At 50.0% G+C, this 26,413-nt stretch overlaps 1 protein-coding gene across 1 annotated transcript; it reads right to left on the reverse strand.

Annotated features, from left to right (window-relative positions):
* On the reverse strand, positions 1 to 26,413 carry LOC130481946 (ubiquitin carboxyl-terminal hydrolase CYLD-like). Its single transcript, XM_056854731.1, has 14 exons — positions 25,940 to 26,413; positions 23,979 to 24,257; positions 23,260 to 23,335; positions 21,118 to 21,326; positions 18,509 to 18,662; positions 17,238 to 17,373; positions 16,229 to 16,339; positions 7,332 to 7,423; positions 6,289 to 6,355; positions 5,128 to 5,260; positions 3,689 to 3,797; positions 1,621 to 1,739; positions 805 to 1,024; positions 1 to 185 (listed from the first exon to the last, which is right to left on the reverse strand). Exons 1-14 carry the CDS (start codon positions 26,411 to 26,413, stop codon positions 1 to 3), a joined length of 2,364 nt encoding a protein of 787 aa, XP_056710709.1.

A 26,413-nucleotide genomic window follows, 5' to 3' on the forward strand; every position in this document is an offset into this window, starting at 1 on the left:
TCACTTATAAAGCGCCATTTTCTTGCTTTGGTACATGTACATGTAGGCATCGCAGAAGAGGCGCTTGGCAACTCCTTCCATGTCCCGAGGCTGCTCCATGGCCAAGGCGGCCACCGGCATCTCCAGATACTTGGCCACTTCCGGACACAGCGTCACGGTGGGGATGTTGAAGCCACTCTCGTCACCTGCACCAACGAGAAGGAGACAGGCTTGAGGGCCCGGAAACTTGCAGGTCACAAGATGTTCACCAGGATTTACCCTTTTCCTGGCACAAGCAAGAACGGTCATCTTCTGTACCTGCTCCCAGTGCCTGCAACCTGAGGGGCCACCGTGGTGTAGTGGTGAAGAGTGTCGGACTAGTATCTGGAAGACCCAGGCTCGAATCCCCACTCATGCCATGGAAGCTTACTGGGTGGCCTTGGGCCAGTCCCACTCTCTCAGAAGAAGAAGAGGAGGAGCTGGTTTTTATATGCCGACATTCTCTACCACTTAAGGAAAACTCAAACAGGCTTACAATCCCCTTCCTTTCACCTCCTCACAACAGACACCCCGTGAGGTAGGTGGGGCTGAGAGAGTGTGACTAGCCCTAGGTCACCCAGCTGGTTTCATGTGTAGGAGTGGAGAAACCAACCTGGTTCTCCAGATTAGAGTCTACCACTCCTAACCACTACACTATGCTGGCTGTTTTGCTTCCCAAAAACCCCTTTCCTGATGCTCCAGGTGCCTGCAGGCACCCAGCTATTAAAGAGGCGCCAAGACTGGGAGAGTCAGACACACACACACACACACACCTTACGAACTTACCATGTCTGTCTGCCATGCTGTCAAAGAACATCCAGTTCTCTCTCTCCGGCCCGTATTTCACAAAAGAGACATAGTGGCTGGTTTCGATGCAGAGGACCGCAAAGAGCTCCAGTTTCTCCCGCGGCACCCGCAGGCTGCCACGGGGGCCCGCCCCACAGAACCCCTCGGGGATGCGCAACTTGGTGGGGTGGTGCATCTTGCGCCGATAATGAGAATGAGCCTGAAAACGTACATGAAGGGGAGAGAGTCAGACGTCTGGCAAAGCTTCCTAGGAAAGTGCCGGAGAGTTGGCTGTAGTTCCACAAAGAGAGGCAAGAGACTGTGGCTAAGAATCATAGAATTAAAAAGTTGGCAGGGGCCTGAAGACCACCATCCAGTCCAACTCCCATAATTTAAACCCATTATTGCGAGTCCTATTCTCCACTCCCCATTGAAACAGCGCCCTCCCCCCCTCTAAAGGGCAGGCCATCAACAACTTAAAAAGAGTAATCATATCCCCCTCCCCTTAGCCTCCTCTTCTTCGGGCTGAATATTCCCAGTTCCCTCAGCCTTTCTTTGTAAGGCTTAGTCTCCAAGCCCCTAATCATCCTTGTTGCTCTCCTCTGTACCTGCTCTAAAGTTTCCATGTCCTTCCTACAAAAAGGCCTTAAGACTCCAAATGGGTCTGCATTGGCCTTGGGGGTACACAAAGTCATCCACCCAACTGCTTCCAGAGAAGGAGTACTGCCCAGCGCTCCAGAAGTCCCCAGGCGAGAGGGTGTGAATCCAGAGCCCCATATGTGCCCCCTCCCGGCCGAGAAAGCAAGAACGGGGTACCTGTTTGCAGCAGGGATCACAATACTGCTTCAGTCCCGTGTCCGCAAACATCTTGTCTTTAAAGCACGCCGAGCATTCTTGAGTGGCGACGTCTCCGCACACAAAGCACTCCCGAGGACCTGCAGCGGGAGACCTTTAAGCGTCTGCCCTAAACGCAAGGGGGCCCTTCTTCATTTTAGACTTATACCCTGTGAGGCCCAGGCTTCTATTAGTGCTTATGACATTATCCTATTCAAGAACGCTGGAGCAAAGAATGTCTTTATTTACCAGACTTTGTATCTTTCGTTAGCCCTGCCCTCCCCAGCTTAAGGTGGGGTCAAACCTAAGGGGGGGGGGGTCTTGCTTGTTTAATTTCCTCTTCGATTAGATGCCATAGAATTAGCTTTGGAATATATATTGGCAGTTAAATTAGTCTTTGAAGGCCATATTTTAATTGTGATTACCATTTATATTTCATCAGGGACACCGACAGATGTTTACTCCTCCAAGTGGGAGTCTATCCTGTCTATGATATCAGATATTTCAGAGGAATATCCTGAGGCATTCCTTTTGATAACAGGTGACATGAAAGCCCGAATAGGTAGAAATAATGGGTCTATTTTATTTTCTTCATATTGTAATATTGTCTTGATTGTAATCATGACTGACTGATACCCTGTCCTTCCCCTGGGTCACAACATTCAACAAACTACCCTGCCAAGACAACCCCCCTGGGGCCCAATTCCTCAGCAACCTCTGTGGCTGGCTCCCGAGTCACAGCGGTTCTGATCACGGGGTGGCCTGGGTTACCTTCCGCACATCACGACCCACTCTAAGTGGGAAAGGAATACAGTGGGATTTTTCTCTCTCAGACTCAGAGAAGCGGAGTCCTTTGATGGCCATTGTCACCTGTTTGGCCATTTCTATAGCACAACCGACACTAGGGTCACATACATGAACATGTGAAGCTGCCTTATACTGAATCAGACATTTGTTTCATCAAAGTCAGTATTGTCTACTCAGACCGGCAGCAGCCCTCCAGGGTCCCAGGCAGAGGTCTTTCACATCACCTACTTGCCTGGTCACTTTAACTGGAGATGCCGGGGATTGAACCTGGGACCTTCTGTATGCCAAGCAGAGGCTCTACCACTGAGCCACAGCCCCTCCCCTGCCTGTGGGCACCATGGCGCCTGCCTACACCTTTCCTGGTGCCTGCAAAGTATTTTTAAGAAGCAGGTGGGGCTTTTGTCCAGAAAAGCTTCCGATTGGCAACCGGAGATCTGACTGGTTATGCAGATTTTTTAAAAGATTGCTTCGGTGGCAGCTGCCACCACAGTACAAGGACCATCCCTGCATGACTGACGGTGCATTTGCAAGAAAATATTTGGGGAAGGCCATGGCAAACCACCCCTTGAACATAGCCTGCCTAGTAAACATCAGGATGTGACATCACCCCATGGGTCAGTATTGACCCAGTGCTTGCCCAGGGGGGACTACTTTTACCCTTTTACATTTTAAAAGGCTTCCTATTAAGCAGAGCTTCTTCCTGGGAATGTTGAAGAGTTACTGTTAAGGGTATGCATAACTTTATTCCCTGACATTTTGTGGTTGGCGCCACATTCTGCACCAGCCGTTTTGTGGTTGCGCCCACCACCCTGGGCCAGAATTCCAAAGGTGCCTGTCTGCTGAAAAAGGTTGGGGATCCCTGGCAGAGGGTAAACCTTCCAGAGGGTTTGCTACATCAGTGAGCTGCAGCCAAATGGCCAGAGTATTGGCAACACTTAAAGTGATCCACTGATCTCAGTATGAACACATGAGGCTTCCTTATACTGAATCAGACCCTTGGTCCATCAGTCAGTATTGTCTACTCTGACCGGCAGCGGCTATCCAGGGTCTCAGGCAGAGGTCTTTCACAGCACCTACTCGCCTGGTCCCTTTAACTGGAGATGCCCGGGATTGAACCTGGGACCTTCTGCATGTCAAGCAGACTCTCCAACTGAGCCATGGCCCCTCCCTCCCCTATGCTCTTCTTCTTCCTGTTGCCTGGATAAAACCACAAATGCCCCCCACACAAACATACCCCACTTACTATCCAGAAGTAGGTCTGTGATATCCAGCTCCAAAGAAGGGATGATTTTGCTGAACATTTTATACTCCTTCCCAAAACGAGGCATTTGGAGGATGAAGCAGGAGGGAATCTAGGGAGAGGAAGAACAGCAGAGAAAGTCACTGGCCTGCCTTTCCATCGAGTCATGCAGAGACCCTCGGGTGTGGGGCGCTATCCAAGCAGTGACCATTGTCAACCCTGTTGAGCTTCCAGGCTCCAACAAGATCAGGCTAGTCTGGCCTATGAGAACTGCTGGAGAGAGAAAAAGGACGTGCTGATCGGGGACAACTATGATGACTTCATTGGTTCTTGTAGGTTATCCGGGCTGTGTAACCGTGGTCTTGGAATTTTCTTTCCTGACGTTTCGCCAGCAGCTGTGGCAGGCATCTTCAGAGTAGTAACACTGAAGGACAGTCTCTCTCTTGACACTGAGAGACACTGTCCTTCAGTGTTACTACTCTGAAGATGCCTGCCACAGCTGCTGGCAAAACGTCAGGGAAGAAAATTCCAAGACCACGGTTACACAGCCCGGATAACCTACAAGAACCAATGAACTCTGACCGTGAAAGCCTTCGACAATATTATGATGACTTCATTTGCAATCAATCCAGATTGACGGTTCTTCAAGGGATCAGGCTTCAGACTGGTTATTTCCCCCAGTTCTGCCACCTCAGGTCCCTTCAACTGGAGCTGCCGGGGATGGCAACTGAGACCGTCCACGTCCCAAAGATACGCTCTGCCACTGAGTTATGTATGGGCCCTCCCTCAATGCCATACATTGCCCAGAGCTGCAAAATTTGAGCACAGGATTTGGATATTGGTAGAACAGTCAGGAAGGCTTCTCCCTGCCCGGGAGTTGATTGCAGGGAGCGGTCCTCTTGACAGTCCCACAAATCATCGAGGTTTGTCTGGTGGGCACACAAGAGAGGGCCTTTTTGGTGGCAGCCCCATGATTATGGAACAACTCTTCATGGGTTTTTACAATTTTTACTATATGTTTTGTGTATATTTAAGCCACCTTGAGTTCCGCAAGGGAGAAAGGCAGCTAATAAAAGTTTTAAATAAATATGTTCTGTAGTAATGTGTCAAGAGCACTCGCTATACGACTCCCTCATGCTCCGCAGAATCTTCACACTCAAATATAAAGCTGCCTCAACCCAAAAGCGTTGACCACGGGCAAGAGTAGGGCCGCCAACTCTGGACTGGGAAATTCCTGGGGATTTCTGGGTGGAGCTTGGGGAGGGACCTCAGCAGGGGTGTAATGCCACAGAGTCCACCCTCCAAAGTAGCCATTTTCTCCAGGGGAAACTGATCTCTGCAGTCTGGAAGTCAGGCATAATTCCGGCTGAACTCCACCTCCTCCCCCACCTCCCCCAGGAGGCTGACAACCCTAGGCAAGAGGGAGGGCTTCTCCTACTCACTTCCACCAGCTTGAGTTCCGAGGACAGGAAGGAATGTTCCACCAGCTGCTGGACGTTGGGCACCACCAAGTCCTCCTGCTTGTCCATGAAGATCTGGTAGCAGAAGCACTCCTGTTCTTTAAGCTTCCCAGACCTAAAAGCAGAAGGCAAGTTGCTCCACTGTGGTTATCAAGCCACAGGAACCCCCTCAACAGAACTCCTTGGGCAGCTTCAGACCAATGGAACCGGAAGTGCAGGGGTGCCGTCATGCTCCTCTGCCTCCTCCTCTTTGAAAGAAGTCCTGGGGATACCTGAAGCTGCCTTGTACTGACACAGACCCTTGAGGGTCCATCAAGGCCAGTATTGTCTACTTAGACTGGCAGTGGCTTTCCAGGGTCTCAGGCAGGGGTTGTTCACATCACCTACTGCCTGGCTCTTTTAACTGGAGATGCCAGGGACTGAACCCGGGACCTTCTACATGACAAGCAGAGGCTCCTCCATTGAGCCACAGCCCCTCCCCAAAGGACCACAAGAGCCAGATGGATGACAGCTCTCCCTCCCCAAGTATAACACCAACTTGCCTACAAACCACCTTCTTGGAAAGTCAACCGAGGCCCCCCACATCGTGGGTAGCTCCAGCCTTCTTACTTCCTCCGAAAGATGCAAAAACCATCCCACTGTAAGCCAGACCAGATGTACGCTGGGAGTTCTGTGTCCGGAGCTCCCAGTGATATTTAAGAACTCGATTCTCAGACGCAAGCGCCACACACCCGAGAACTGAGTCTCTGTGTAATTGCTGGCAGTTCCAGACACGTAACTCACAATACACATTGGGTTAGGTCCTTAGCAGCAGAGGAAGAACTGAACGTCATTTCATCAGCAAGCCCGTAAATGTTAGTTGGCACTGGCATTCCCAACGCTGCCATTTTCTCTCTACCCTGATAAAACCAGCTCTTGGTCACTCCCTGATAGGCCCATCTGTGGGGACTGCTCACAGCACTCTGGGAAGAAGTAGTCTAGGATGGGGGCTCCTTTCCCCCTCTGCATACCAGTCCTCCCACCAGCTTCTTTCGCCATTCACCAACCTCCCCCAGGGAAGCAGAAACACCACAACGCCTTCCCAGTCCCAGAACACAACAGTTTGCATTCAGAACTCTCTGGAGGGGAGAAAAATTAACTCACTGTAGCTTCAGAAGTGGCTCAATTCCAAGGATGCGATGCATAATGAGATTAAGGAACTCCTCAGGGTCTGAAAAGGAAACACCAGGTCTGACTCAGCACAAGAGGATACCCTTTCCCTTCTCCAGAGAGAGAGAGAGAGAGATAGGCATTTCTCCCTCTCTCATAATACTAGAATGCGGGATCATCTGCTGAAGCTGAAGGGTGATTCAAAAGTGATAAAAGAAAGTATTTCTTCACATAATGCATAGTTAAATTGTGGAACTCCCTGCCCCAGGATGTGGTGATGGCCACCAACTTGGAAGGCTTTAAGAGGAGAGTGGACATATTGATGGAGAAGAGGACTATCCATGGCTTCTAGTCAAAATGAATACTAGTCATAATGCATGCCTATTCTCTCCAGGATAAGAGGAGCAGGCCTATTATCTTAGGTGCTAAGGAACACAGGCAGGGTAATGCTTGCTGCAGCTGTCTTGTTTGTGGGCTTCCTAGAGGCACCTGGTAGGCCACCGTGTGAACAGACTGCTGGACTTAATGGGCCTTGGTCTAATCCAGCAGGGCTTTTCTTATGTTCTTATGTACTAGACATGGATGGATGGATGTTTTGCACAAATGAAAGTGAGCAATTAGGAGGCTTGGGCAAAATTAGCTACCTGGCTTAGCCCCTTTATTATTCAAAACAATGTTCATGGGGGGTGGGGGTTCCCCCCTGCCACAACCAGGGAGGCATGGTTGATTTTCAGTGCCAGAAAGGTACTGCAAAAAAAGTTTACCATCTTGACAGCCATGGTTGGTCTTAGCAAAAGAGAAGAGTGCTCTCACTACGTGACCACTTGTTTGGCCAAAAAGCATTTGCCATGCCAAGCTGCCTGGATGGAAACACACACACCCCACCCCACCCCAGTACTGATTTAACCACATCAAAAAAAAGCAATCTACCACAATGCCTTCGCTTTTAAACTAGGTCTGACACACTACAGGCCCAAGGATGTCTTGGTAACACAGCAAACCACAAAGAGGCAAAAAAGACAAAGCAAACGGCTCACCTTTCTCCGAAGTAACGAAACTGGAACACTGGCCCTTCTCAGTCAGCTGGTGCCGAAGGTTCATCACGCTGCTTGCGGCGACAAAGCCCTTCCTGAGAAAGGAAGAAAACAGGTCAGCACGAGGGGATTTCAACAAGCAGAGCCAGAAGATGGCAGCTGGGCGCAAAAAAACCAAATTAACTGATGCTCAAAATACATTAGCTCAGCTTGCCCGTTTCACATGATTAATTCCACTTCTGTGAGGAGAAGCAAGGAGCTAGAGGGAAGACGGGTGCCCCAGTCTCAGGCACCGAAAACCACACCATCTTGCTCAGACTTCTTCGGTTTCATCATCCACAGGTGTACACACTTACCTCCCCCATACTCACACAATCACAAGAACTTAATTTTTTTTAGATTCGAGTCAAGTAGCACCTGTCAGCCCTTGGCCCACAGAACCAGAAATCACCACAAAGTCATATAGAGTCCAAACAGATGGCTTTTACTGATCAAATAGGCATACAGCGCAAACAAATAAAATGACAGCTATGAAAGGCTCACTAGCTGGGAGATATTATAAGGCAGGAAAGGCGGGAGATTACACGCATGAATACAGTTTCCCAGGAGCTGAATTCCCAGGCCTAGGTATGTGACCTTGGGGAGCAGACAATACAGCACAGAGACAGAGGCAATAACGAAACCGAGATAGCAGCCTGACATTCTGCTCCCCTCAAGGCCCCCTCCCAGTCCGCAAGGGGGCTGGCCTGTCCGGGTAAGCAATGTGAAAGGCGTCGACGAGGTCGGGGGCGGAGACATCCCGTGCGCGCACCCATTCGTCATAGGCAGGGGGGAAATGTTTCCAACGAATTAGATATTGCAGATTGCCATGGTGAATACGGGAGTCAAGAATCTTGGAGACTTCGAAGTGTTCTTCCCCCCCCACCATGATGGGTTGCGCAGGCGGTGGGTCCGGATGCCACCGTGGAGAAGCAACATGGGGTTTGAGGAGGCTTATGTGGAAAACAGGATGCACACGCCTCAAGGATTTGGGGAGAGCCAGTTCCACTGTGACAGGGTTTATGACCCGAGTAATGGGGAAAGGGCCAATGAATTTGGCGCTGAGCTTATGGCACGGTTGGGTTGAACGGAGATTTTTGGTGGAAAGGTAAACCAAAGCGCCTACTTGCAGATCACCCCCGGGGGAGCGATGTTTGTCAGCTTGCGCTTTGTATTTACGTTTGGCCCGGTCGAGGTTGCTAACGAGCCAGGGCCAAGTGGTACGGAGGGCGTGTGCCCAGGAGGCAATGTCGGGGTTCCCCTCCCCCTCTACATCATCTGGAGGAGCGATGGGACTGAAATCTTGTCCATACACAGCAAAAAACGGGCTAAAACCTGTGGATTGATGCATGGCATTATTGTAGGCATATTCTGCTAAAGGCAACAGTTCCACCCAGTTATCCTGGTGGTAGTTAACATAACAACGCAAATAACATTCAAGTACAGCATTGACACGTTCAGTTTGACCATCAGTTTGAGGATGGTATGCACTAGACAATCCCTGTTCCACCCCCACCAACTTGAGGACAGCTTTCCAAAACTTAGAAACGAAACCACTTCCGCGGTCACAAATTATTTTACGCGGAAACGAATGTAAACGAAAGATATGCGTCACGAAGAGGCGGGCCAGTTTCTGAGCAGAGGGGATCCCTGCGCATGGAATCAAATGTATTTGCTTAGAAAACAAATCAGTAACAACCCACAACACAGTTTTACCCCCACTGAGAGGGAGATCAGTCATGAAGTCCATAGCAATCACTTCCCAAGGTCTGTTGGGTGTTTCAAGAGGTTGTAGCAGTCCCGGGGGTTTGCCCTGCGATCGTTTCGCAGCGGCACAAACGGGACAGCTGCGGATGAAGGAGTCAATGTCGGAACGCATTCCCCCCCACCAGAACTGTCTGCGCAATAAGTGAAGGGTCTTCAGAAACCCAAAGTGCCCAGCTGTTTTGGCTCCATGAGCTAAATGTAAAACGTCCTTCCGGAGAGTTTTGGGTACATACAATTTTGAGTCTTTGTACCAGGACCCCCCTTGTTCCAAAACACCAGGAGGTAGGGTATGAGCGGAACGTTCTAAAAGGCACTGGTCCCGAAGGACAGTTAAAAAGGATTCGGAAATGGGGATTTTGGAGGGAGCCCCCCTATCGGTCATGGAGGTCTGAGAAACAGTTATAGGGCTAGTGCTTACGTGCGGCGGCGCGTAGACTGCAGGCGGCTGAGCGGTCGGAGGGGCAGGAGGGGCGGGAACTCTAGTCTGTTGCGGTGGCGGCTGGGCAGCCGGTTGGACTGGCGGAGCTTGCGAGTCAGGGAAGGTGCACTGATGCTGGGATCGGGTCTGCACAGCCAGCATAGGTAGGGCCCCACGTTGCATAGGGGTGAACAGAGAGTTGGTGGGTCTTTCGAGTTTTACCGGATATTGTGGTAAACGGGAGAGGGCATCCGCGAGAACGTTCTGCTTCCCAGGGACGTGCTTCAGGGTGAAACGGAACTGAGCAAAGAATTCCGCCCACCGTTGTTGTTTCGCCGATAGCTTATGGGACCCCGTGAGGGCAGCTAGATTTTTGTGATCGGTCCAAACTTCAAAGGGTACTTTAGACCCTTCTAAGAATTGCCGCCACAAAGTCAGTGCATGATGAACTGCAGAGGCCTCTTTCTCCCAGATGGGCCAGTTTAATTGAGCGTGCGCAAATTTTTTTGAAAAGTAAGCGCAAGGGTGAAGAAGACCGTCCGGTCCTTGCTGGAGGAGAGCCCCTCCCATGGCTACATCGGAAGCATCGACTTGCACAATGAACATTTGATTTGGGTCTGGGTGCCGTAGCACCGGCTCCGAAGTGAAGAGGCGTTTGAGGGCCAGAAAGGCGGCTTGGCATTGCTCAGTCCATAGGATTTTTGCGGAGGGCAAGGCAGCCGAGCTTACTTTTCCCTTAGTTTTCAGCAGGTCCGTAATGGGTAGAGCCACTTGGGCGAAGTTAGGGATGAATCCCCGATAGAAGTTTGCAAATCCCAGAAATTGCTGTACTTGCTTACGGTTGGCGGGGGGAGTCCAATCGAGGACGGCTTGGACTTTGGCGGGGTCCATGCGGAGACCTTGGTGGGAGATGATGTATCCCAAAAACGTGAGTTTGCTTTGGTGAAATTCAAACTTAGCTAGTTTAGCGAACAGTTGATGGTTACGCAGGCGTTGTAGAACTTCCCTGACCAGAGTCACATGCTCGTCCATTGTTTTCGAATAAATGAGAATGTCATCTAAGTAGACTACCACCCCACGATATAGAAGGTCATGTAGGATTTCATTGATGAGTTGCATGAAGACCCCCGGGGCCCCTTTTAATCCGAATGGCATCACAAGGAATTCATACATTCCGAAACAGCTAGAGAAGGCAGTGAGGTGTTCATCTCCTTCGCGGATACGGACTCGGTAGTAGGCTTCCACCAAGTCTAATTTAGAGAACACACGACCTTCCTGTAATTGTCCCAAAATATCCGATATTAATGGGATAGGGTAGGCGTTGGTTTGGGTAACCGCATTGAGCTTTCTGAAGTCAATGCACAGGCGAAGGTCGCCCTCTTTTTTCCGGACGAAAAACGCGGGGGCCGAGTTTGGGGCATTCGAAGGGCGAATGAACCCTCTGGCGAGGTTTTTGTCCAAAAAGTCCCGGAGGACAGTGCGCTCGGAAGCGCTCATAGGGTAAATCTTACTTTTGGTTAATGTGCAGTCCTTTACTACTTCAATCGCACAGTCTGAGGCCCGGTGGGGGGGTAAGGCATCACATTCCTTAAGGTCGAAGACATCTTCAAAGTCCCGGTATACAGCGGGTAGAGTCGGTGGTACTGGGGCAGTAGAGGTTAATGCTGGAACGGGCGGAAATGGCAGAGCAAAGTTTTGCCGATGCTGGTCGCAGGTGGGACTAGCGAAAGAGATAGTGTTTGTTTCCCAATCAATACTGGGACTATGTCCTTTAATCCAGTTAATTCCCAAGACCACTTCAAATCGGATAGGGGCTATAGTGAAGTCTATTTGTTCCCAGTGGGAACCAATTCCCATTGCCACCCCTATGGTGCGGTGATCAACTGGACCCCCCTTGAAATGGCTCCCGTCCATTTGAGCAAATTGGACGGGGGCGGGTAAAGCTTCTGAGTCGGCTCTGAGTGCAGCAAACGTGGCTTCGCTTAGGAGAGTGCGACAGCAACCGGAGTCAATTAGTGCTTTGACGGGGATTTGTGGACCTCCGTTAAGTTGTTGTAAAACTGCATCCACGTAGACGGTGGAGTCCACTTCTTTGATTTTGGTAGGAGCATTCGGTTTGCTAGGAAGATCCTGAGAGGTCTGTGGAGATGCTCCATTCACCACAGACCGGAGCCGTTTTTTGACAAGTCGAGGGGAGATTCCAGGTTTAAGGCTGGAGAAATCCAAGGGTTGTCCTCATCCGAAGAGGGAAAGCTGTCCCCCAATGGGGCACTTGTAATCCGAGACCCGGCGGGGTCGTTGGAAGCGGGTAGGGAGGCTGGGTCCCCGGCATGGAGTGCAGAGGGTGTGGACCTTCCCGGAGCTGCGCTGCGGGTGGCCGCGGTGCCTCTGCGTGGTGGACGACCTCGGGCGCGGGTTGTCGTGCTGGGACGAAATAATTCCTGGCGGCGTGGGCAAACGGCTGCAAAGTGGCCCATTTCTCCGCATGTAAGACAGGCACCCCTCTGAAATCGGGCTTCACGTTCCTGGAGCGGACGTGGGGGATTTCGTGGGACTAGCAGTGGTGCCTTGGGTTGAGGCTTTTGGGTGCCCTTCTCCTTGTGCTTTTGACGGACGAGAGAAATAAAGCGGCGGCGGCTTTCCACTTCCTCGGCTAATAAGATCCAGCCTTCAAGGGTATCGGGATCGCCCCGCATGTAAGACCAGTTCAGAATGTCAGGATGCAAGGCTTCCCTGAAATGATGGATTAGGGTGGTCTCGGGCCAACCTACAATTTTACTTGCCAGTCGCTGAAATTCATCGGCAAATTCCCGAACTGTAGCAGAGCCTTGTTTTAATTGTAAGAGTTCCGTTTTGGCTCTTTCCCCCAGGAAGGGGTCCTCAAACCTCCTTCTCAGGGCAGTCATGAAGTTGTTAAGGGAACGAATCGCACGAGAGCGGGTGTCAAACTGGAGGACCATCCAGTCAGCCGCTTTGCCTGTCAGGAGGGAAGCTACGTACCGCACCCGGCTATCTTCCGTTGGGAAAAATTGACCTTGTTCTCGCATATAACTGTCCACTTGATGCAAGAAACAAGGCAAAGTCTCAAGAGATCCGTCATACGTAGTCCTCAATTTGAGCTGCTTCCAAGGGCCGGGCGCGGGTTGACCCGGTTGCACGGGTGGTCCGGGCGGAGGAGCAACAGGAGCTCCAGGAGGCACGGGCGGAGCAGGCACATTAGGAGGTGGTTGCACGGGTGGTCCGGGCGGAGGAGCAACAGGAGCTCCAGGAGGTAAGGGTGGAGCAGGCACATTAGCGGGTGGTTGTGCGGGTACCCCTTGACCCGGTATCGGAACGGGCTGTGTCTGAGCTATCAGGGTTTGTTGCAATTGCCGGTTTTCTTGAAGCATAAGTTCCATTACTTCCTGGAGTTGATCAACACGGTCGGAGAGCTCCCGATTCTGGGCTCGTAAAAGATGAACCTCCTCACTTGGGCCACCAGTAAGATGAGGCTTACTGGTTCGGAAGCTCGTGGCCCATTGAGAGCTATCCCCATATAAATCCTCGTCTTCAGACTCATCTGAGTCTCGACGTCGGTCAGCCAAACGACGTGCGCGTTGGGTCGCACGCGACGGGACAAACGCCGGGGAAAAAGTTAGACCTGATAGTCCCAGTACATAGTCCTTGGGGCGCGTGTCCACGTTCGCCTGATTCCTAATCCTTGCTGCAGCCGCCCTGGCTGCTTCCGCCGCCTCTCTCTCTCTTGCGACCCTAGCCGCTTCGGCAGCTTGCTGATCCGCAAGAACTTTGGCGTTCTCAAGTCTTAAGGCAGCCTCTGCCGTAATGCGCGGTAAAAGTTCTGTCTCGAGGAGCAAGAGTATGGGATCAGGTTCCCCGCCCAGCAGAGGTTGTACTCGAACCGCCAGTGCGGACGCCTCGGCTCCAAACGTCGGGGTCAAAACTTGAGCCAAGGTGGCTACCGGGGTGTCCTTTGTACATTCCACAAGGAGAAGAGCAGTGCTAATAGCGACTCGCTTGGCCTCAGCCTGGCAGCTGGCCGCATCCGGGATCAGGGAAAAACCCTCCGGCGGGGCTCCCGCCATGGTAGAAAGAGTTTGTCGAGAAATAAGATTATCCAAAAGTCCAGTTAATATTTGTAAATCCTCAGTCGCCAATCGGGCATCGTCCAGTAATTGATCCAAGTCCTGAAGATCTAAACGAGCATCAGTATCCTCCGATGTTAACATCCAGAGACGTCCTGTAAGAGATTGCCACTGCGTCTGTACCAGTCCCCTCAAGCGGCAAACCTCTTGGGTCGTCCGGAAAAGTTCAGCGATTAGGTCTTGTAACAGAGTAGGGTCCTCTGAGAAGGGCTCCAGGGTAGTAGATCACCTGGAGAGCTGCACAGCTCCCATCCAAGTGGCAGGCGAACCCCCCTGGGCTCCAGCCTGGCTAGGAGAACGGTGAAGATGAAGGGGAGAGATAGCTGTCATAATGTCAGCCCTTGGCCCACAGAACCAGAAATCACCACAAAGTCATATAGAGTCCAAACAGATGGCTTTTACTGATCAAATAGGCATACAGCGCAAACGAATAAAATGACAGCTATGAAAGGCTCACTAGCTGGGAGATATTATAAGGCAGGAAAGGCGGGAGATTACACGCATGAATACAGTTTCCCAGGAGCTGAATTCCCAGGCCTAGGTATGTGACCTTGGGGAGCAGACAATACAGCACAGAGACAGAGGCAATAACGAAACCGAGATAGCAGCCTGACAGCACCTTAGAGACCAACAAGATTTTCAAGGTCTAAGCTTTTGAGAGTCAAAGCTCCCTTCATCTGATAGCAGAGCTTTGACTCTCAAATCTTATACCCTGAACATCTTCATGATCTCTAAGACGATACTGAGCTCCAATATAGCTATAGAAAAGAGCAAGAGTCCAGTAGCAACTTAAAGACTAACAAAAGTTCTGGCAGGGTATCAGCTTTCATGAGTCACAACTCTCTTCTTCAGATGACTCACGAAAGCTCCTATGCTGCCAGAAATTGTGTTAGTCTTTAAGGTGCTGCTGGACTCTTGCTCTTTTCTACTGCTACAGACAGACTAACCTGGCTACCCATTGTGATCTAATATAGTTGTTCTAGGGCAGGGGTCGCAAAAGTGCGGCTCCCGAGCCGCATGCGGCTCTTTGAGCCCTTGAGTGTGGCTCTTTCCATGTCCGGGCCAGGCTGAGTAGCGAAAGGGGCAGGGGGCGGGAGAGAGTCTGCGCAGGAGGCGCTTGGGTTACGTAGGAGCGACCACGTGCCGCTGCTGCTGGCGGGCCTGCTGTGGGGAGAAGTCTGCGCAGGAGGCACTCGAATTACAAAGGAGCAACCATGTGCTGCTGCTGCTGGCTGGCCTGCTGTGGGGATTGGGGGTTTCTTAAGCAGCGGAGGGAGCAGCCGCCGTTTCGATATTTGCACGGTAAGCTCACCCGCTGCCTCTTGGCTTCTACTGTTGGCTCCTCGAGTCCCTCTTCAGAAAGGCTCGAGAGAAATTCTCATTGCTTTGGACGCGCTTCGCCCGGACGAGGAAGCCCCGCACAGCGCCTTTCTCGCTTGAGGCCGCCCGGAGGGGAAGGGGAGGCAGAGAGCGAGCTGCCCCGGCGGCCGCCACCTCCCCCCTCCCTGCCGTGCGGGCCTTTCGGTACGGCCGCTCTCGCCCCCAGGGCTGCAGAGCGGGCCCAAGGCCGTGCTCAGGCCGCCCCTGGGAGGGGGGAGGGGGCTGGCGCCATGGCCTCGAGGGAGGGAGGGAGGAAGGGGCAGTTGGGGGACTCTCCTTTCTCCCCCCCCCCGTGGAAGCCGCCTGGGTGCGCGGCCCTGCCTGCCTGCCCCCCAGCTGGGGGGGGGGCTCCTCCAGCCAAGCCACCTTGCCCGGGCACCCGCCTGCCTGCCTTGAATCTGGAGCCCGTCGGTCCCAGAATGGTGTGGGGGGGTGAGCACCTGCCCCTCCCTCTGGCCAGGAAGGAACTGGCATGTCCGTGGCGGGGGGAAGGAAGGATGGACTGTGCATCTCCGCCTTGTTTGTTTGCATGGAACACACACAGACCGGGGACCTGCTGGCCTCTTCCTCTGTGCGTGGGATCCCTGGACATCTGGACCCTCGCTGGGTGATGGTGGGGGGGGGGGGAGAAAACAATGGGCCTTTTTTTCTGGCAATTGTTAGCCCTCCCCTCGCCTATTACTACAGGTTTCCCCTCTTCCTGCTACTTTGTGCCTCTTTCAAAAGGAACCAGGCGGGTTTACACTCTCCCCACAGCCATTCACCACCCCACTGTGCAGTAGGTGCTCTACTGGTTTCCACTTCTGCTAAATTTTAATTAAAGTTTATTAGGTTAATAAACAGTGTACCTACCTATATAGTTTGAGTTTAAAAAATTTGGCTCTCAAAAGAAATCTCAATCGTTGTACTGTTGATATTTGGCTCTCTTGACTAATAAGTTTGCCGACCCCTGTTCTAGGGCAGACCAACACGGCTACCCTCTGAAACTATCTGATTTTTTTTCAAGTTTCTCAGCTTTGGAAATGCGGATTTCAACACTCAAGAATTCGCCATGTGTATCATGTGATCATGGAAGCACAACACAGAGATCTGCATCTAAATGCACAAGACTGGGGGGCTGCACTAGACAGTGAGGAAGATGACGAGCTACTCACAGTCTGAGCGGGTTGACTATCTTGTCCCGGAGAATCTTCTGAATGTGTCTGTCAGGTGGGAGGGAAGGCTTGAAGAGCATGGAGTCCAGCACGGAAGTACAAGAGAAGAGGCTGTAGGAAGAGAGGGCCCAGGATTAGCAACTTTTCAATATTTCATAGGAGGAATGCTTTGTTTTGAGTGATCTCCCAAATTTCACAATTGTTCCATTGTGAGCAAGTGTGGTGCAGTGGTTAAGATCTGTGGTTTGGAGTGGTGGACTCTGATCTGGAGAACCGGGCTTGATTCCCCACTCTTCCACGTGAGCGGCGGAGGCTAATCTGGTGAACTGGATTTGTTTCCCACTCCTACACACGAAGCCAGCTGGGTGACCTTGGGCTAGCCACAGCTCTCTCAGCCCCACCTACCTCACAGGGTGTCTGTTGTGGGGGGGGAAGGGAAGGTGAATATAAGCTGGTTTGATTCTTCCTTAAGTGGTAGAGAAAGTCGGCATATAAAAACCAGCTCTTCTTCCATCAGAAAAATCCCTGTCATGTTTTCTGTTTTTCCTCCCTAGGCCTTCAATATCCACATCTTTAGGCCTAGCAGGCTGTGCTACAAGGCCTGGAGACAAGGAAGTATGACTGTGTGTGATGGGGGGGGGGGGGCGCTGTGGAGTCCTACCTTACTTGATTTAAGATCTAAGGCAGCTTACCTTCAGTCACTCAGTACAGATCTTTGTGTTGTGGTAACAGCTGCATCGTTTTTGAAAATCTGCACAGCCAATCACATTTCTGATGGCCAATCAGAAGCCTTGATGGGCAAAAGCCCCACCTGGCCCTGCCCGCTTTCTAAGAAACACTTGGCGGACGGTGCAAAAAGGCACCATGTCAGGGACCCCTGATCTGAGGAGTCTTTGGTGCTTCTTGGGAGAGTGCCACGGTGGGCCATTTCTCACAACGGATCAAATGCAGTTTCCGAAGGGAACTGGCTGCGTGCATGGTGGGAGTGAAGCCAAGTGGGGCAGCCTACCTGAAGAGGGCGGCGTCCATGTAGCAGGAGTTGCAGTGGCCCTGGATCCCCCGCATCCGCCCCTGCAGCACACGCACCGCTACATCTTCCCTGAGAGGGGGCAGGTTGCTCAGAACCTCCGGAGTATCCAGCCCACCTGAAAGAGTTTTTTAAAAAACCAACTCTAAAGGTGAGCCCTCTGCTTTTATATATTATTTCTGGAACTGGTTGATTTTAATTGATTTTAAAATTGTAAGTCTGTATTCATAGGCTCACCTTATTATTATATTGTCAGATTTTATGATGTCAGCAGCCCTGAGCCTGGCCTCAGCCAGAAATGTAGGGCGGGGCAGAAATCAATCAATCAATCAGTCCACAGAATTTTATTCCTGAAGGGCTGGGTGTGGACAAGGGTTTTTTTTAGTTTTAAGAGATGTAGCAGCAAAGTTAGGGAACTCAGCAGTAGTCACACCGTGGCCCCTTTCAGATTACCGTTCTAAACCAGATGTCATCCGTTGTTGGCCCATTTCTGAGTAAAGTGATACAGAGACGGGCATTTCATACAGCTCATTTTAATCCATCTATGAGCTGTCTCTAAAGCACTGTGAAGCATTCTGGCCATTTCAAACAGCGCTGCTTTTCCCCTGCCTTTTTCTGCAGAGCATTTTTTAAAACTTTTTTTTTTACATTCTGAGATTCGTGCTATGACACATATCTCGGAACATTAAAAAAAGATGGGGCAAAAAATTATGTGCCATGGAAAAAGGATGGGGGGGAGCAGTCCTGTTAGAAGTGATTCAGGAGCACAAGGAAAAACTGAAAACGGGAGATAGCTGTTTTCATAAAAAACAGCTGAGCCCCAGAACGCCATCGGGACACAAGTGGCTTTGTCTGAAAAGGTTAACAGAAACCCATTCGCAGGCAGGAGCCAAAACGGTTGTATCTGAAATGACCCCCAAAAAAATCTGTTAGCAACCAGCCAATAAAACAGATTATAAGGGCAGTTTGAAAGGTGCCCCAGATAACCTTGTTAAAGTGACACAAGACTCTTTGCTGCTCAATTGTCCAGTGAAGGTCTCCCAGTAAGGAGAGGCAGATTGGTCATGCTACACAGAAAAGCAACTTTGGGAAGGAGCAGATGCCCCTGAACTACGTGGCAGTGGAGGACGAGGCCAAGAGAAGCCAGCCCACGGCGCCAGGAACTGCTAGTGGAAAACTGCCAGCCAAGCATTTGATCCCCACCAACTTGATTCATCGTAGAAGATGCTCAGAGCTGGCAGAGGGGAACTTACTGAACTCGACGGCCTGCAGGAAAGCGCGGTCGTTACACTGGAAGCGCATGTCGGGCTTGCACCGCTCCAGCTTGACAAAGAGCCCCCGCTTCGAGGGACAGGTGAAGTAGCGCACCCCCTGCCACTCGCCGTCACAGACCCCCTTCTCTTCATCCTGTGAAGGAAGGCGAAATCTCTCAGGCAGGAAATGCAGCCGTGCAGGGACATGGGCTGCGAGTCAGAATAGCTCTTGCGCAAGAAATTACCACTGTCAGTCAAGGGCCAGCACGCATCCTTCCTAGCTGCACAGAATTCTCACTCCAGCTGATGCCGAAGCAAAGACCAGCTTCAGAGGACAGCAAGAAGCAACAGTTAATCCTTCTCAGCATACATAAGAACGTAAGAAAGGCCCTGCCTGATCAGACCAAGGTCCATCAAGTCCAGCAGTCTGTTCCACAGTGGCCAACCGGGTGCCTCTAGGAAGCCCAAAAGCAAGACAACTGCAGCAGCACTGTCCTGCCTGTGTGCCACAGCACCTAAGATAATAGGCATGCTCCTCTGATACTGGAGAGAATACCTATGCGTCATGACTATTATTGAGAACATAAGAAAGGCCCTGCTGGATCAGACCAAGGCCCATCAAGTCCAGCAGTCTGTTCACACAGGGGCTAACCAGGTGCCTCTAGGAAGCCCACAAGCAAGACAACTGTAGCAGCACCATCTTACCTCCACAGCACCTAGCATAATAGGCATGCTCCTCTGATCCATGTGGCATCAAAGGCCAAACTTGTGCACAAGTTCACCGAGTGATCTCAGGATCACCTTGGAAAGGAGACCCCTCCCCCAATAAAAGGTCCTAGAGGGAAGTTGGGCAGTCAGTCACCATCACCACCCCTTACATGAAGACACATGAAGCTACCTTCTACCCCTGGGTCCATCAAAGTCAGTATTGTCTACTCTGGCTGGCTGCAGCTCTCCAAGGTCTCAGGCGGAGATCTTTCACATCACCTACTGCCTGGTCATTTAAACTGGAGATGCTGCTGGGGACTGAACCTGGGACCTTCTGCATGCCCAGCAGAGGCTCTTCCGCTGAGCCACAGCCCTCCCCACCCTTGGTCCACCAAGGTCAGAACTGTCTACTTTGACTGGCAGCAGCTCTCCAGGGTCTCAGGAAGAAGTCTTTCACATCACCTACTGCCTGGTCCTTTGGAACCGTAGATGCTGAGGATTGAACCTGGGACTTGCTGCATGGAAAAGAAATGTTCTACCACTGAGCCACGGCCCCTCCACTTCTAACATTCGTGCCAAAGAAGCCCTAAAACGTCCATCACATCTACAGTCAACTTACCAATACCCTCAACCATGATTGCTGCAGAAAAAACTAAGAGGCAGTCTCCCCGTCTCAGCCTCCAGGTCCGGCGACTCCAGCTCTGAAGGCAAGGCAGAACTCTGCCCACCACTGCCACCGGAATCTTCCAGTCTACAGAGGGCACCCAGAGTGGAGTCTGCTCCAACCAGCACTGCCTACCTTCATTTGGTTCTTGGTTACACTAGAATGCAGAGGGGCTCAGCTTGCCATTAGCAAGTTTTAGCCAATCTTTCCTTTCTTTTATCCCTTAGAAGCTCCTTGATCTTGAGCAGGATATATCTAATGTTTGAGGGATATAAGGACTGAAACAAATTTTGCCACTGACCATTTAGCCTTGGGATCCCTTTCACTTAGTAAAAAGTGCATTATGTCAGACACAGAGGCATTAGATTTATATGGTAAAAGGGGAGAGATATAATGAGAAATCGAAGTTTCTCATAAAAGTGGGATTCCAAGAGGGCAGGAGCTAATGAATCGATAGAGCCAGAAGAGCAAGGACAGGTCCTGTCTGGATATGGTATGTTCAAAATTCTGCCCTGCATAACCGTAGAGGGGTTAGCATTCAGTTTAGCTAAACAGAAGGCTCTAGAAAGACGAGGAGTTGTCAAATAATAAGTATAAGCAGGCAAACCGTGTGGTGGTGGTATTCCGAAGAACTGGGATGAACAAACGCGGCGAGCACAAAAAGAAGTGCTGTTATAATCAAGCTCTTTGATGCGCTTTTTAAATTTTGGTGAAAGCTTCCATTTTCCCAAGACCTAATAACATATCCTGCGAGAAGCCCAACAATGACAATTTCTCATCTAAGGATTTTTTGCCACGAGGATTTAAAAGGGTTGTGCTTCAGAGAAGCTAGGAGCCCCTCAGTGCATTTAGCCAATCTGTCAATCCTTTCCATGTCCGGGCCGGGTGATCTCGATGCTGAGAAAATTTATCAAACTGCGAAATATCTAATGCATGTAATGGCTGTAAAATTGTCACGACAAAATGGTTCTATTCTGTACTAAGCTTTAATGGGATCAGGCTGTTTCTGTAAAACTGTTTCCTTTGTACAATGGAAATGCTTAAGACTTTGATGATAATGATGAAGTTTAGCCAAGTAAATTCTCTTTTCCCCTCCTGCCCACCCATGCTTTCATTTGTTGCCACACCTGGACTGTAACAGATAGAAGTTGGGGGGTGGAAATTAACCCTAGTTTTAAAAAGCTGCCTTTTCCTGCACTAGAACGTGATGTCAGATGGGTCCAAGATGCACACGTACCAGTTCGATCCCGGCCATTTTCTCCTGTGTTTTCAACATGTAGCCGATCCAGCGGATTGTGCCGGTGACAGAACCGCCCTCGCCCAGGTCGATCTGCACCATGGAGTTCATGTCCAGGGAGGGCGGCTGGTTCTCCTCGTCCTCTGGGCTCTCGCTTCTCCCGCGTTTCCGCTGCATCCAGGGCCCTCCGTCCGCTTCGACCGGAAACGCTGAAAGCAACAAACACGGGCTCATGTTCTCTGACTACCACGCTATGCTGCTTCATTGCCTGGTTGCCAGGGCCGCCCTGACAGAAAGCCAGAAACACAAGACAGACAGAAAAAAAGTTTTTTTTTTAATCGTATGCCACTTTTGAAATGTGTATTAACAGGCAGTATGGAAATCTAATTCAGATTTCTGAAGAACAACAATGGAGCAAATAGATGAATTTGCACAGAAGAAGAGTTGGTTTTTATCTGCAGACTTTCTCTACACTTAAGGAAGAATCAAACCAGCTTACAATCACCTTCCCTTCCCCACAACAGACACCCTGTGAGGTAGGTGGAGCTGAGAGAGTGTGACTAGCCCAAGGTCACCCAGCTGGCGAAGTGAGGAAACAAATCCAGTTCACCAGATTAGCCTCCGCCACTCATGTGGAGGAGGGGGGAATCAAACCTGGTTCTCCAGATCAGAGTCCACCGCTCCAAACCACTGCTCTTTTCCACTACACCACAAGAGTCACTGGAAAAGACAATCATGCTAGGAAAAGTTGAAGGCAGCAGGAAAAGAGGAAGACCCAATATGAGCTGAATCGACTCAATCAAGGAAGCTGCGGCCCTCAGTCTGCAAGACCTGAACAAGGCTGTTAACGATAGGCTGTTTGGGAGGACTTTGGATCCTTGATAAGCACCCTGGTAGCACAGCGACACACACAAACAAAAGTGTATTTTATCTATCTGGTTTGAGGATCGAGTAGGCCCCAAAAATCATTCACCGACATAACCCACCATGATAATTGCATTAAGCATGCCACCAGAAACCAAGAAGGGGGAAACCATCCCTGGTATTCTGCTCATTTAAATATACACGTATGTGAGTGAGGTAAATTTTTAAAAAATGTTTGTTTTTTGTCATAATTTCAGTTTCCCTTTCAAAGTTATTCAGGATAAAAACAACCCCAATACCATCACAGTATACAATGCAATTTTCAAAAAGAAAAAGAAAAATAAATAGGGTGGAAAGCTTTAAACAGCCCAGGTCAAGGATATCTCATGAACTCTAAGGAATACATGGAACTGTAGAGGATTGAAAAGGAAGTGTTAACAATTTCCCCACCACCAGTTCAGGTCAATCGGACCCCATGTTTTGATTAGCTGCCCCCTCTATGGATTGCTACACAAGTGGAGAGCCCACATCTGAGACTCAAAAGGCTGCGTCAACTTCCTCATGGGCTTCTGAAACTGGCTACAATCTGGAAGGGGGGGCACACTTGTGTACTGAAAACATCCGTTCAAAACCACACTTCAGTGCCGCATCAGAGCTAGAAAAGAGTTTCGGGGCAGCCTTCGCCATCAGGACAACAGAGAACGTGTCCAGAGGAGGGCAACAAAGATGGTGAGGGGGTCTGGAGACCGTCCTATGAGGAAAGGTTGAAGGAGCTGGGTATGTTTAGCCTGAAGAGGAGAAGACTGAGAGGGGATAGGATAACCATCTTCAAGTACTTGAAGGGCTGTCATATGGAGGAGGGTGCCGAGTGTAGTTTTCTATTGCCGCAGAAGGTCGGACCAGAACCAACTGGTTGAAATTAATCAAAAGAGTTTCCGTCTAGACATTAGGAAGAACTTTCTAACAGTTAGAGCGGTTCCTCAGTGGAACAGGCTTTCTCGGGAGGCGGTCAGTTCTCCTTCCCTGGAGGGTTTTAAGCAGAGGCTAGATGGCCATCTGTCAGCAATGCTGATTCTATGACCTTAAGCAGATGATGAGAGAGAGGTCATCGTGGCCATCTTCTGGGCATGGAGTGGGGGTCACTGGGGGGGGGGAGGTAGTTGTGAATTTCCTGAATTGTGCATGGAGTTGGACTAGATGACCCTGGTGGTCCCTTCCAACTCTATGATTCTATGAGAACAGAGGCTAGAGGCACAGACCACCAAAGAGCCAACTCACCTGATGACAGCAGTTCCTCCTTCACCACGGAGTCCATGGGGATCTCCCGAAAAACATCTGTGGTCCCTTCTTCCTCCTATATGTGGAAAAGCACAAGATTCAGTGGAATGTGGGGGTAAGAAATGAGAACGATCCTTTGTTTCCATCAGAAATCACTGTTCTCGTTTATTTGATTTGCAGCACTTATAGTTAGCCTTTCGCGAGATGAGCTAACAGTCAACCCAGCAGGACCTTACTGCTTTGACTCTTGAAAGCTTGCACCCCAAAAATCTTGTTGGTCTCTAAGGTGCTACGGGACTCAAATCTAGCTCTAATCTAGTTCAGACCAACACAACCAGCTGTCCCAAAATCACTGAACAGTACAATAGGACTTTTTTTTTTTTGGCTGTCAAGTCACAGCTGCCTTATGGTGACCCCATAGCGTTTTCAAGGCAAGAGACTTTTAGAGGAGGACTAGGATTGCAGATTTAGAGATCAATGTGAACAACCAACTAAGGAAAAAAGTAAACTATAAAAATGCTGGAAGTGATACACGAGAAGCATGCACTCCTGCCACTGAGCCAGGGCCCTGTTCTCACGCATAATCCGCATAACCTTCCATCACAGGAAACTGCACCCATTCTCTGCCACAAAATGGGACAGCCGTTACAACCTCCTTGCAAAACTAATCAATTAATTCATCCACCAAAAGATTAAAAACAGAGAAGTGATTAACTTACCGGGCACACTTTAACCATCCAGTTGCTGGCTTCCTTGTATACAGCCATGGCTACTCCTCGAGTGTAGACATCATCCATATAGAAGCCAACCGTTTCCCCCACTTTCACTGGACTGTCCTCAACGGCCTCCAGCTTTTCTTCCTGCTCCATCTTGTTCTCGGATGCTGCTGCAAACTGCAGTTTGTTACACGGCAGAAAGAGGCCGCAATTCGGTTTACACTTGAAGTACTCTTTCCCGTTATAGGAGCCATCACAGTAGCCTTTGCCAACACCGTCACCCTGGAGAAGTAGCACAGTTACGTTACATCCTAGACTCCGGACAAAGTCAGGGAGGACTTCATAAGATAAGCGTAACATGTATCCACGAAAAGAGGCAGCTAAAAACATCAAATATTACAAAACAGAAGTAGATCTGCATTCACTGCATAAACTGCACAAGTGTTGCATCACAAAAACATCAGAAGAGCCCTGCTGGATCAGACCAGTGAGGGTCCATCTAGTCCAGCATCCTGTCTCACAGAGAAGAAGAGTTGGTTTTTATATGCCGACTTTTTCTACCGCTTAAGGGAGACTCAAACCGGCTTACAATCATCTTCCCTTCCCTTCCCCACAACAGACACCCTGTGAGGTAGGTGGGGCTGAGAAAGAGTGACTTGCCCAAGGTCACCCAGCTGGCTTCATGTGTGTGTGGGGGAACAAACGCAGTTCACCAGATTAGCCTCCGCTGCTCATGTCAAACCCAGATCAGAGTCCACCGCTCCAAACCACTGCTCTTAACCACTACACCACGCTTGGCCAACCAGTTACCCTGGAGGGCCCAACAAATGGGGCACACAGGCCGAGGCCTTCCCCAATGTTGCCTCTTGCCGCTTGTATTCCGAAGGTTTACGGCCTCTGCCGTCCCTTTAGTCCCCATGGCTAGTAGCCACTGATGGACCTCTGCTCCATGAATCTGTCTAATCCCCTTGTAAAGCCGTCTACACCTGTGGCCATAGCTGCATCCTCTGGCAGCGAATTCCACATTTTAATCCGCAAGGCCTAACATCACACAAGCGAGCGGCAGAACGGATCTCAGGGTGCCCCGGTTTTGTATTTGTAGTGTCCAAAAGGGGCACATTTTCCATTTACCATTTAGCTTGAAATCTCACTAGATCAGCGTTTCTCAAACTTTTTACCCTTGTGGAACCCTTGAAATAACATTCATGTCTCAGGGAACCCCTTCATAAAATTATCATATATCATTATTAATATCTTTCTTCCTCTTTTATAAACTTAAAGTTCATCCAGAAAACATAATATTTTTTTTCTGATAGCTGGTTTAAGCAAAAAATAACTTACCTTTTTTTCAAGTTTACTGACAATACAAAAATGATTATGATACCTCTAATGATAGCCTATTCATCACTATTTCCTACGGAACACCTAGCAATTTCTCATGGAACCCTAGGGTCCCGGGGAACTCTGGTTGAGAAGCGTTTCACTAGATGGTGCATTTCTAACATAATTAAAGTACAACTTAAGACTGAAAGAGAGCTGCACACAACAGATTAAGATCATACCTCGGCACACAAAAAAACCCCAACTTATTCCTCCCTTTATTCAAATATCCAGCCTGAAGAAAAGTTCCATGGAACTCAGAAACTTGCATTCTGAATAGCAGCTGTTCCCAACACAACCTAATTGTTTTTGCATATTTATTTACAGAATTTGTACCCCACCTTCCTGCCCCATCACAACCATCAAGGCGGTTTCTCATCCCGACTTGAGAAACTCTTAGAACTGGTCAAAGTCACTTGTTCTCCCCTACACTTAATTCTAAGATGCAAGCAGCCAGACAATGAACTTGTTTCTCACAGATTACGCCACATCCTACAAATGCAGCCAGTACTTAAAGTTTGCTATATATAGCCTAAGTATGGTAATGTGTCACACCTACAAGCATTAAGGCAACTCTTGCTCACCTGCAACTCCACCCCAAAGTAAATTGGACACAGCCCAGATGGCGAAGGGTTCCTCAGCTTCCCAATATAGCGTAGGGTACCAGGGAAAATCTGTTGGTCCAAATCTACGAGGACCTGCTGACCCTCTCTGGCATTCATAGCAGAGTTAAAAACAAGCTTTTCCAAAAAACAGTTCAACCGCTCGTGGGAGTTGCTGATCGCTATGAGGAAATCCGCCACCTTCTTTTCCAGGGGGTGCAGAATCTCTACATCCATCGTGACCACAGACTCGTCCTCTACCATGGTGAACCTCCAGAAGCGAGTGGAGGACATGTCAGTTTTAATATACCGGAGGTACGTCTGCTCTTTTAGGTAACACACGCTCCCCGCACAAAACAACTTGCTGCCATAGGGGTGGTTTTCCATGAGGATGTAATAAATATTCTTATCCGGTTGAGAACGCTGGTAGGAGGAGGATATGAGCGTAGAAGTCAT

Source organism: Euleptes europaea, chromosome 8, assembly GCF_029931775.1.
Source record: "Euleptes europaea isolate rEulEur1 chromosome 8, rEulEur1.hap1, whole genome shotgun sequence".
NCBI classification, from domain to species: Eukaryota; Metazoa; Chordata; class Lepidosauria; order Squamata; family Sphaerodactylidae; genus Euleptes; species Euleptes europaea.

Excerpts from the sequence above, each read along its gene's own strand:
- LOC130481946 (XM_056854731.1), bottom strand. The coding sequence starts at position 26,413 with ATGACTTCTACGCTCATATCCTCCTCCTACCAGCGTTCTCAACCGGAT. Across the intron at positions 24,258-25,939 it reads ACTTTGGGGTGGAGTTGCAG|GGTGACGGTGTTGGCAAAGG; the intron begins GTGAGCAAGAGT and ends CTACTTCTCCAG. Across the intron at positions 16,340-17,237 it reads ATGGACGCCGCCCTCTTCAG|CCTCTTCTCTTGTACTTCCG; the intron begins GTAGGCTGCCCC and ends CTCTTCCTACAG.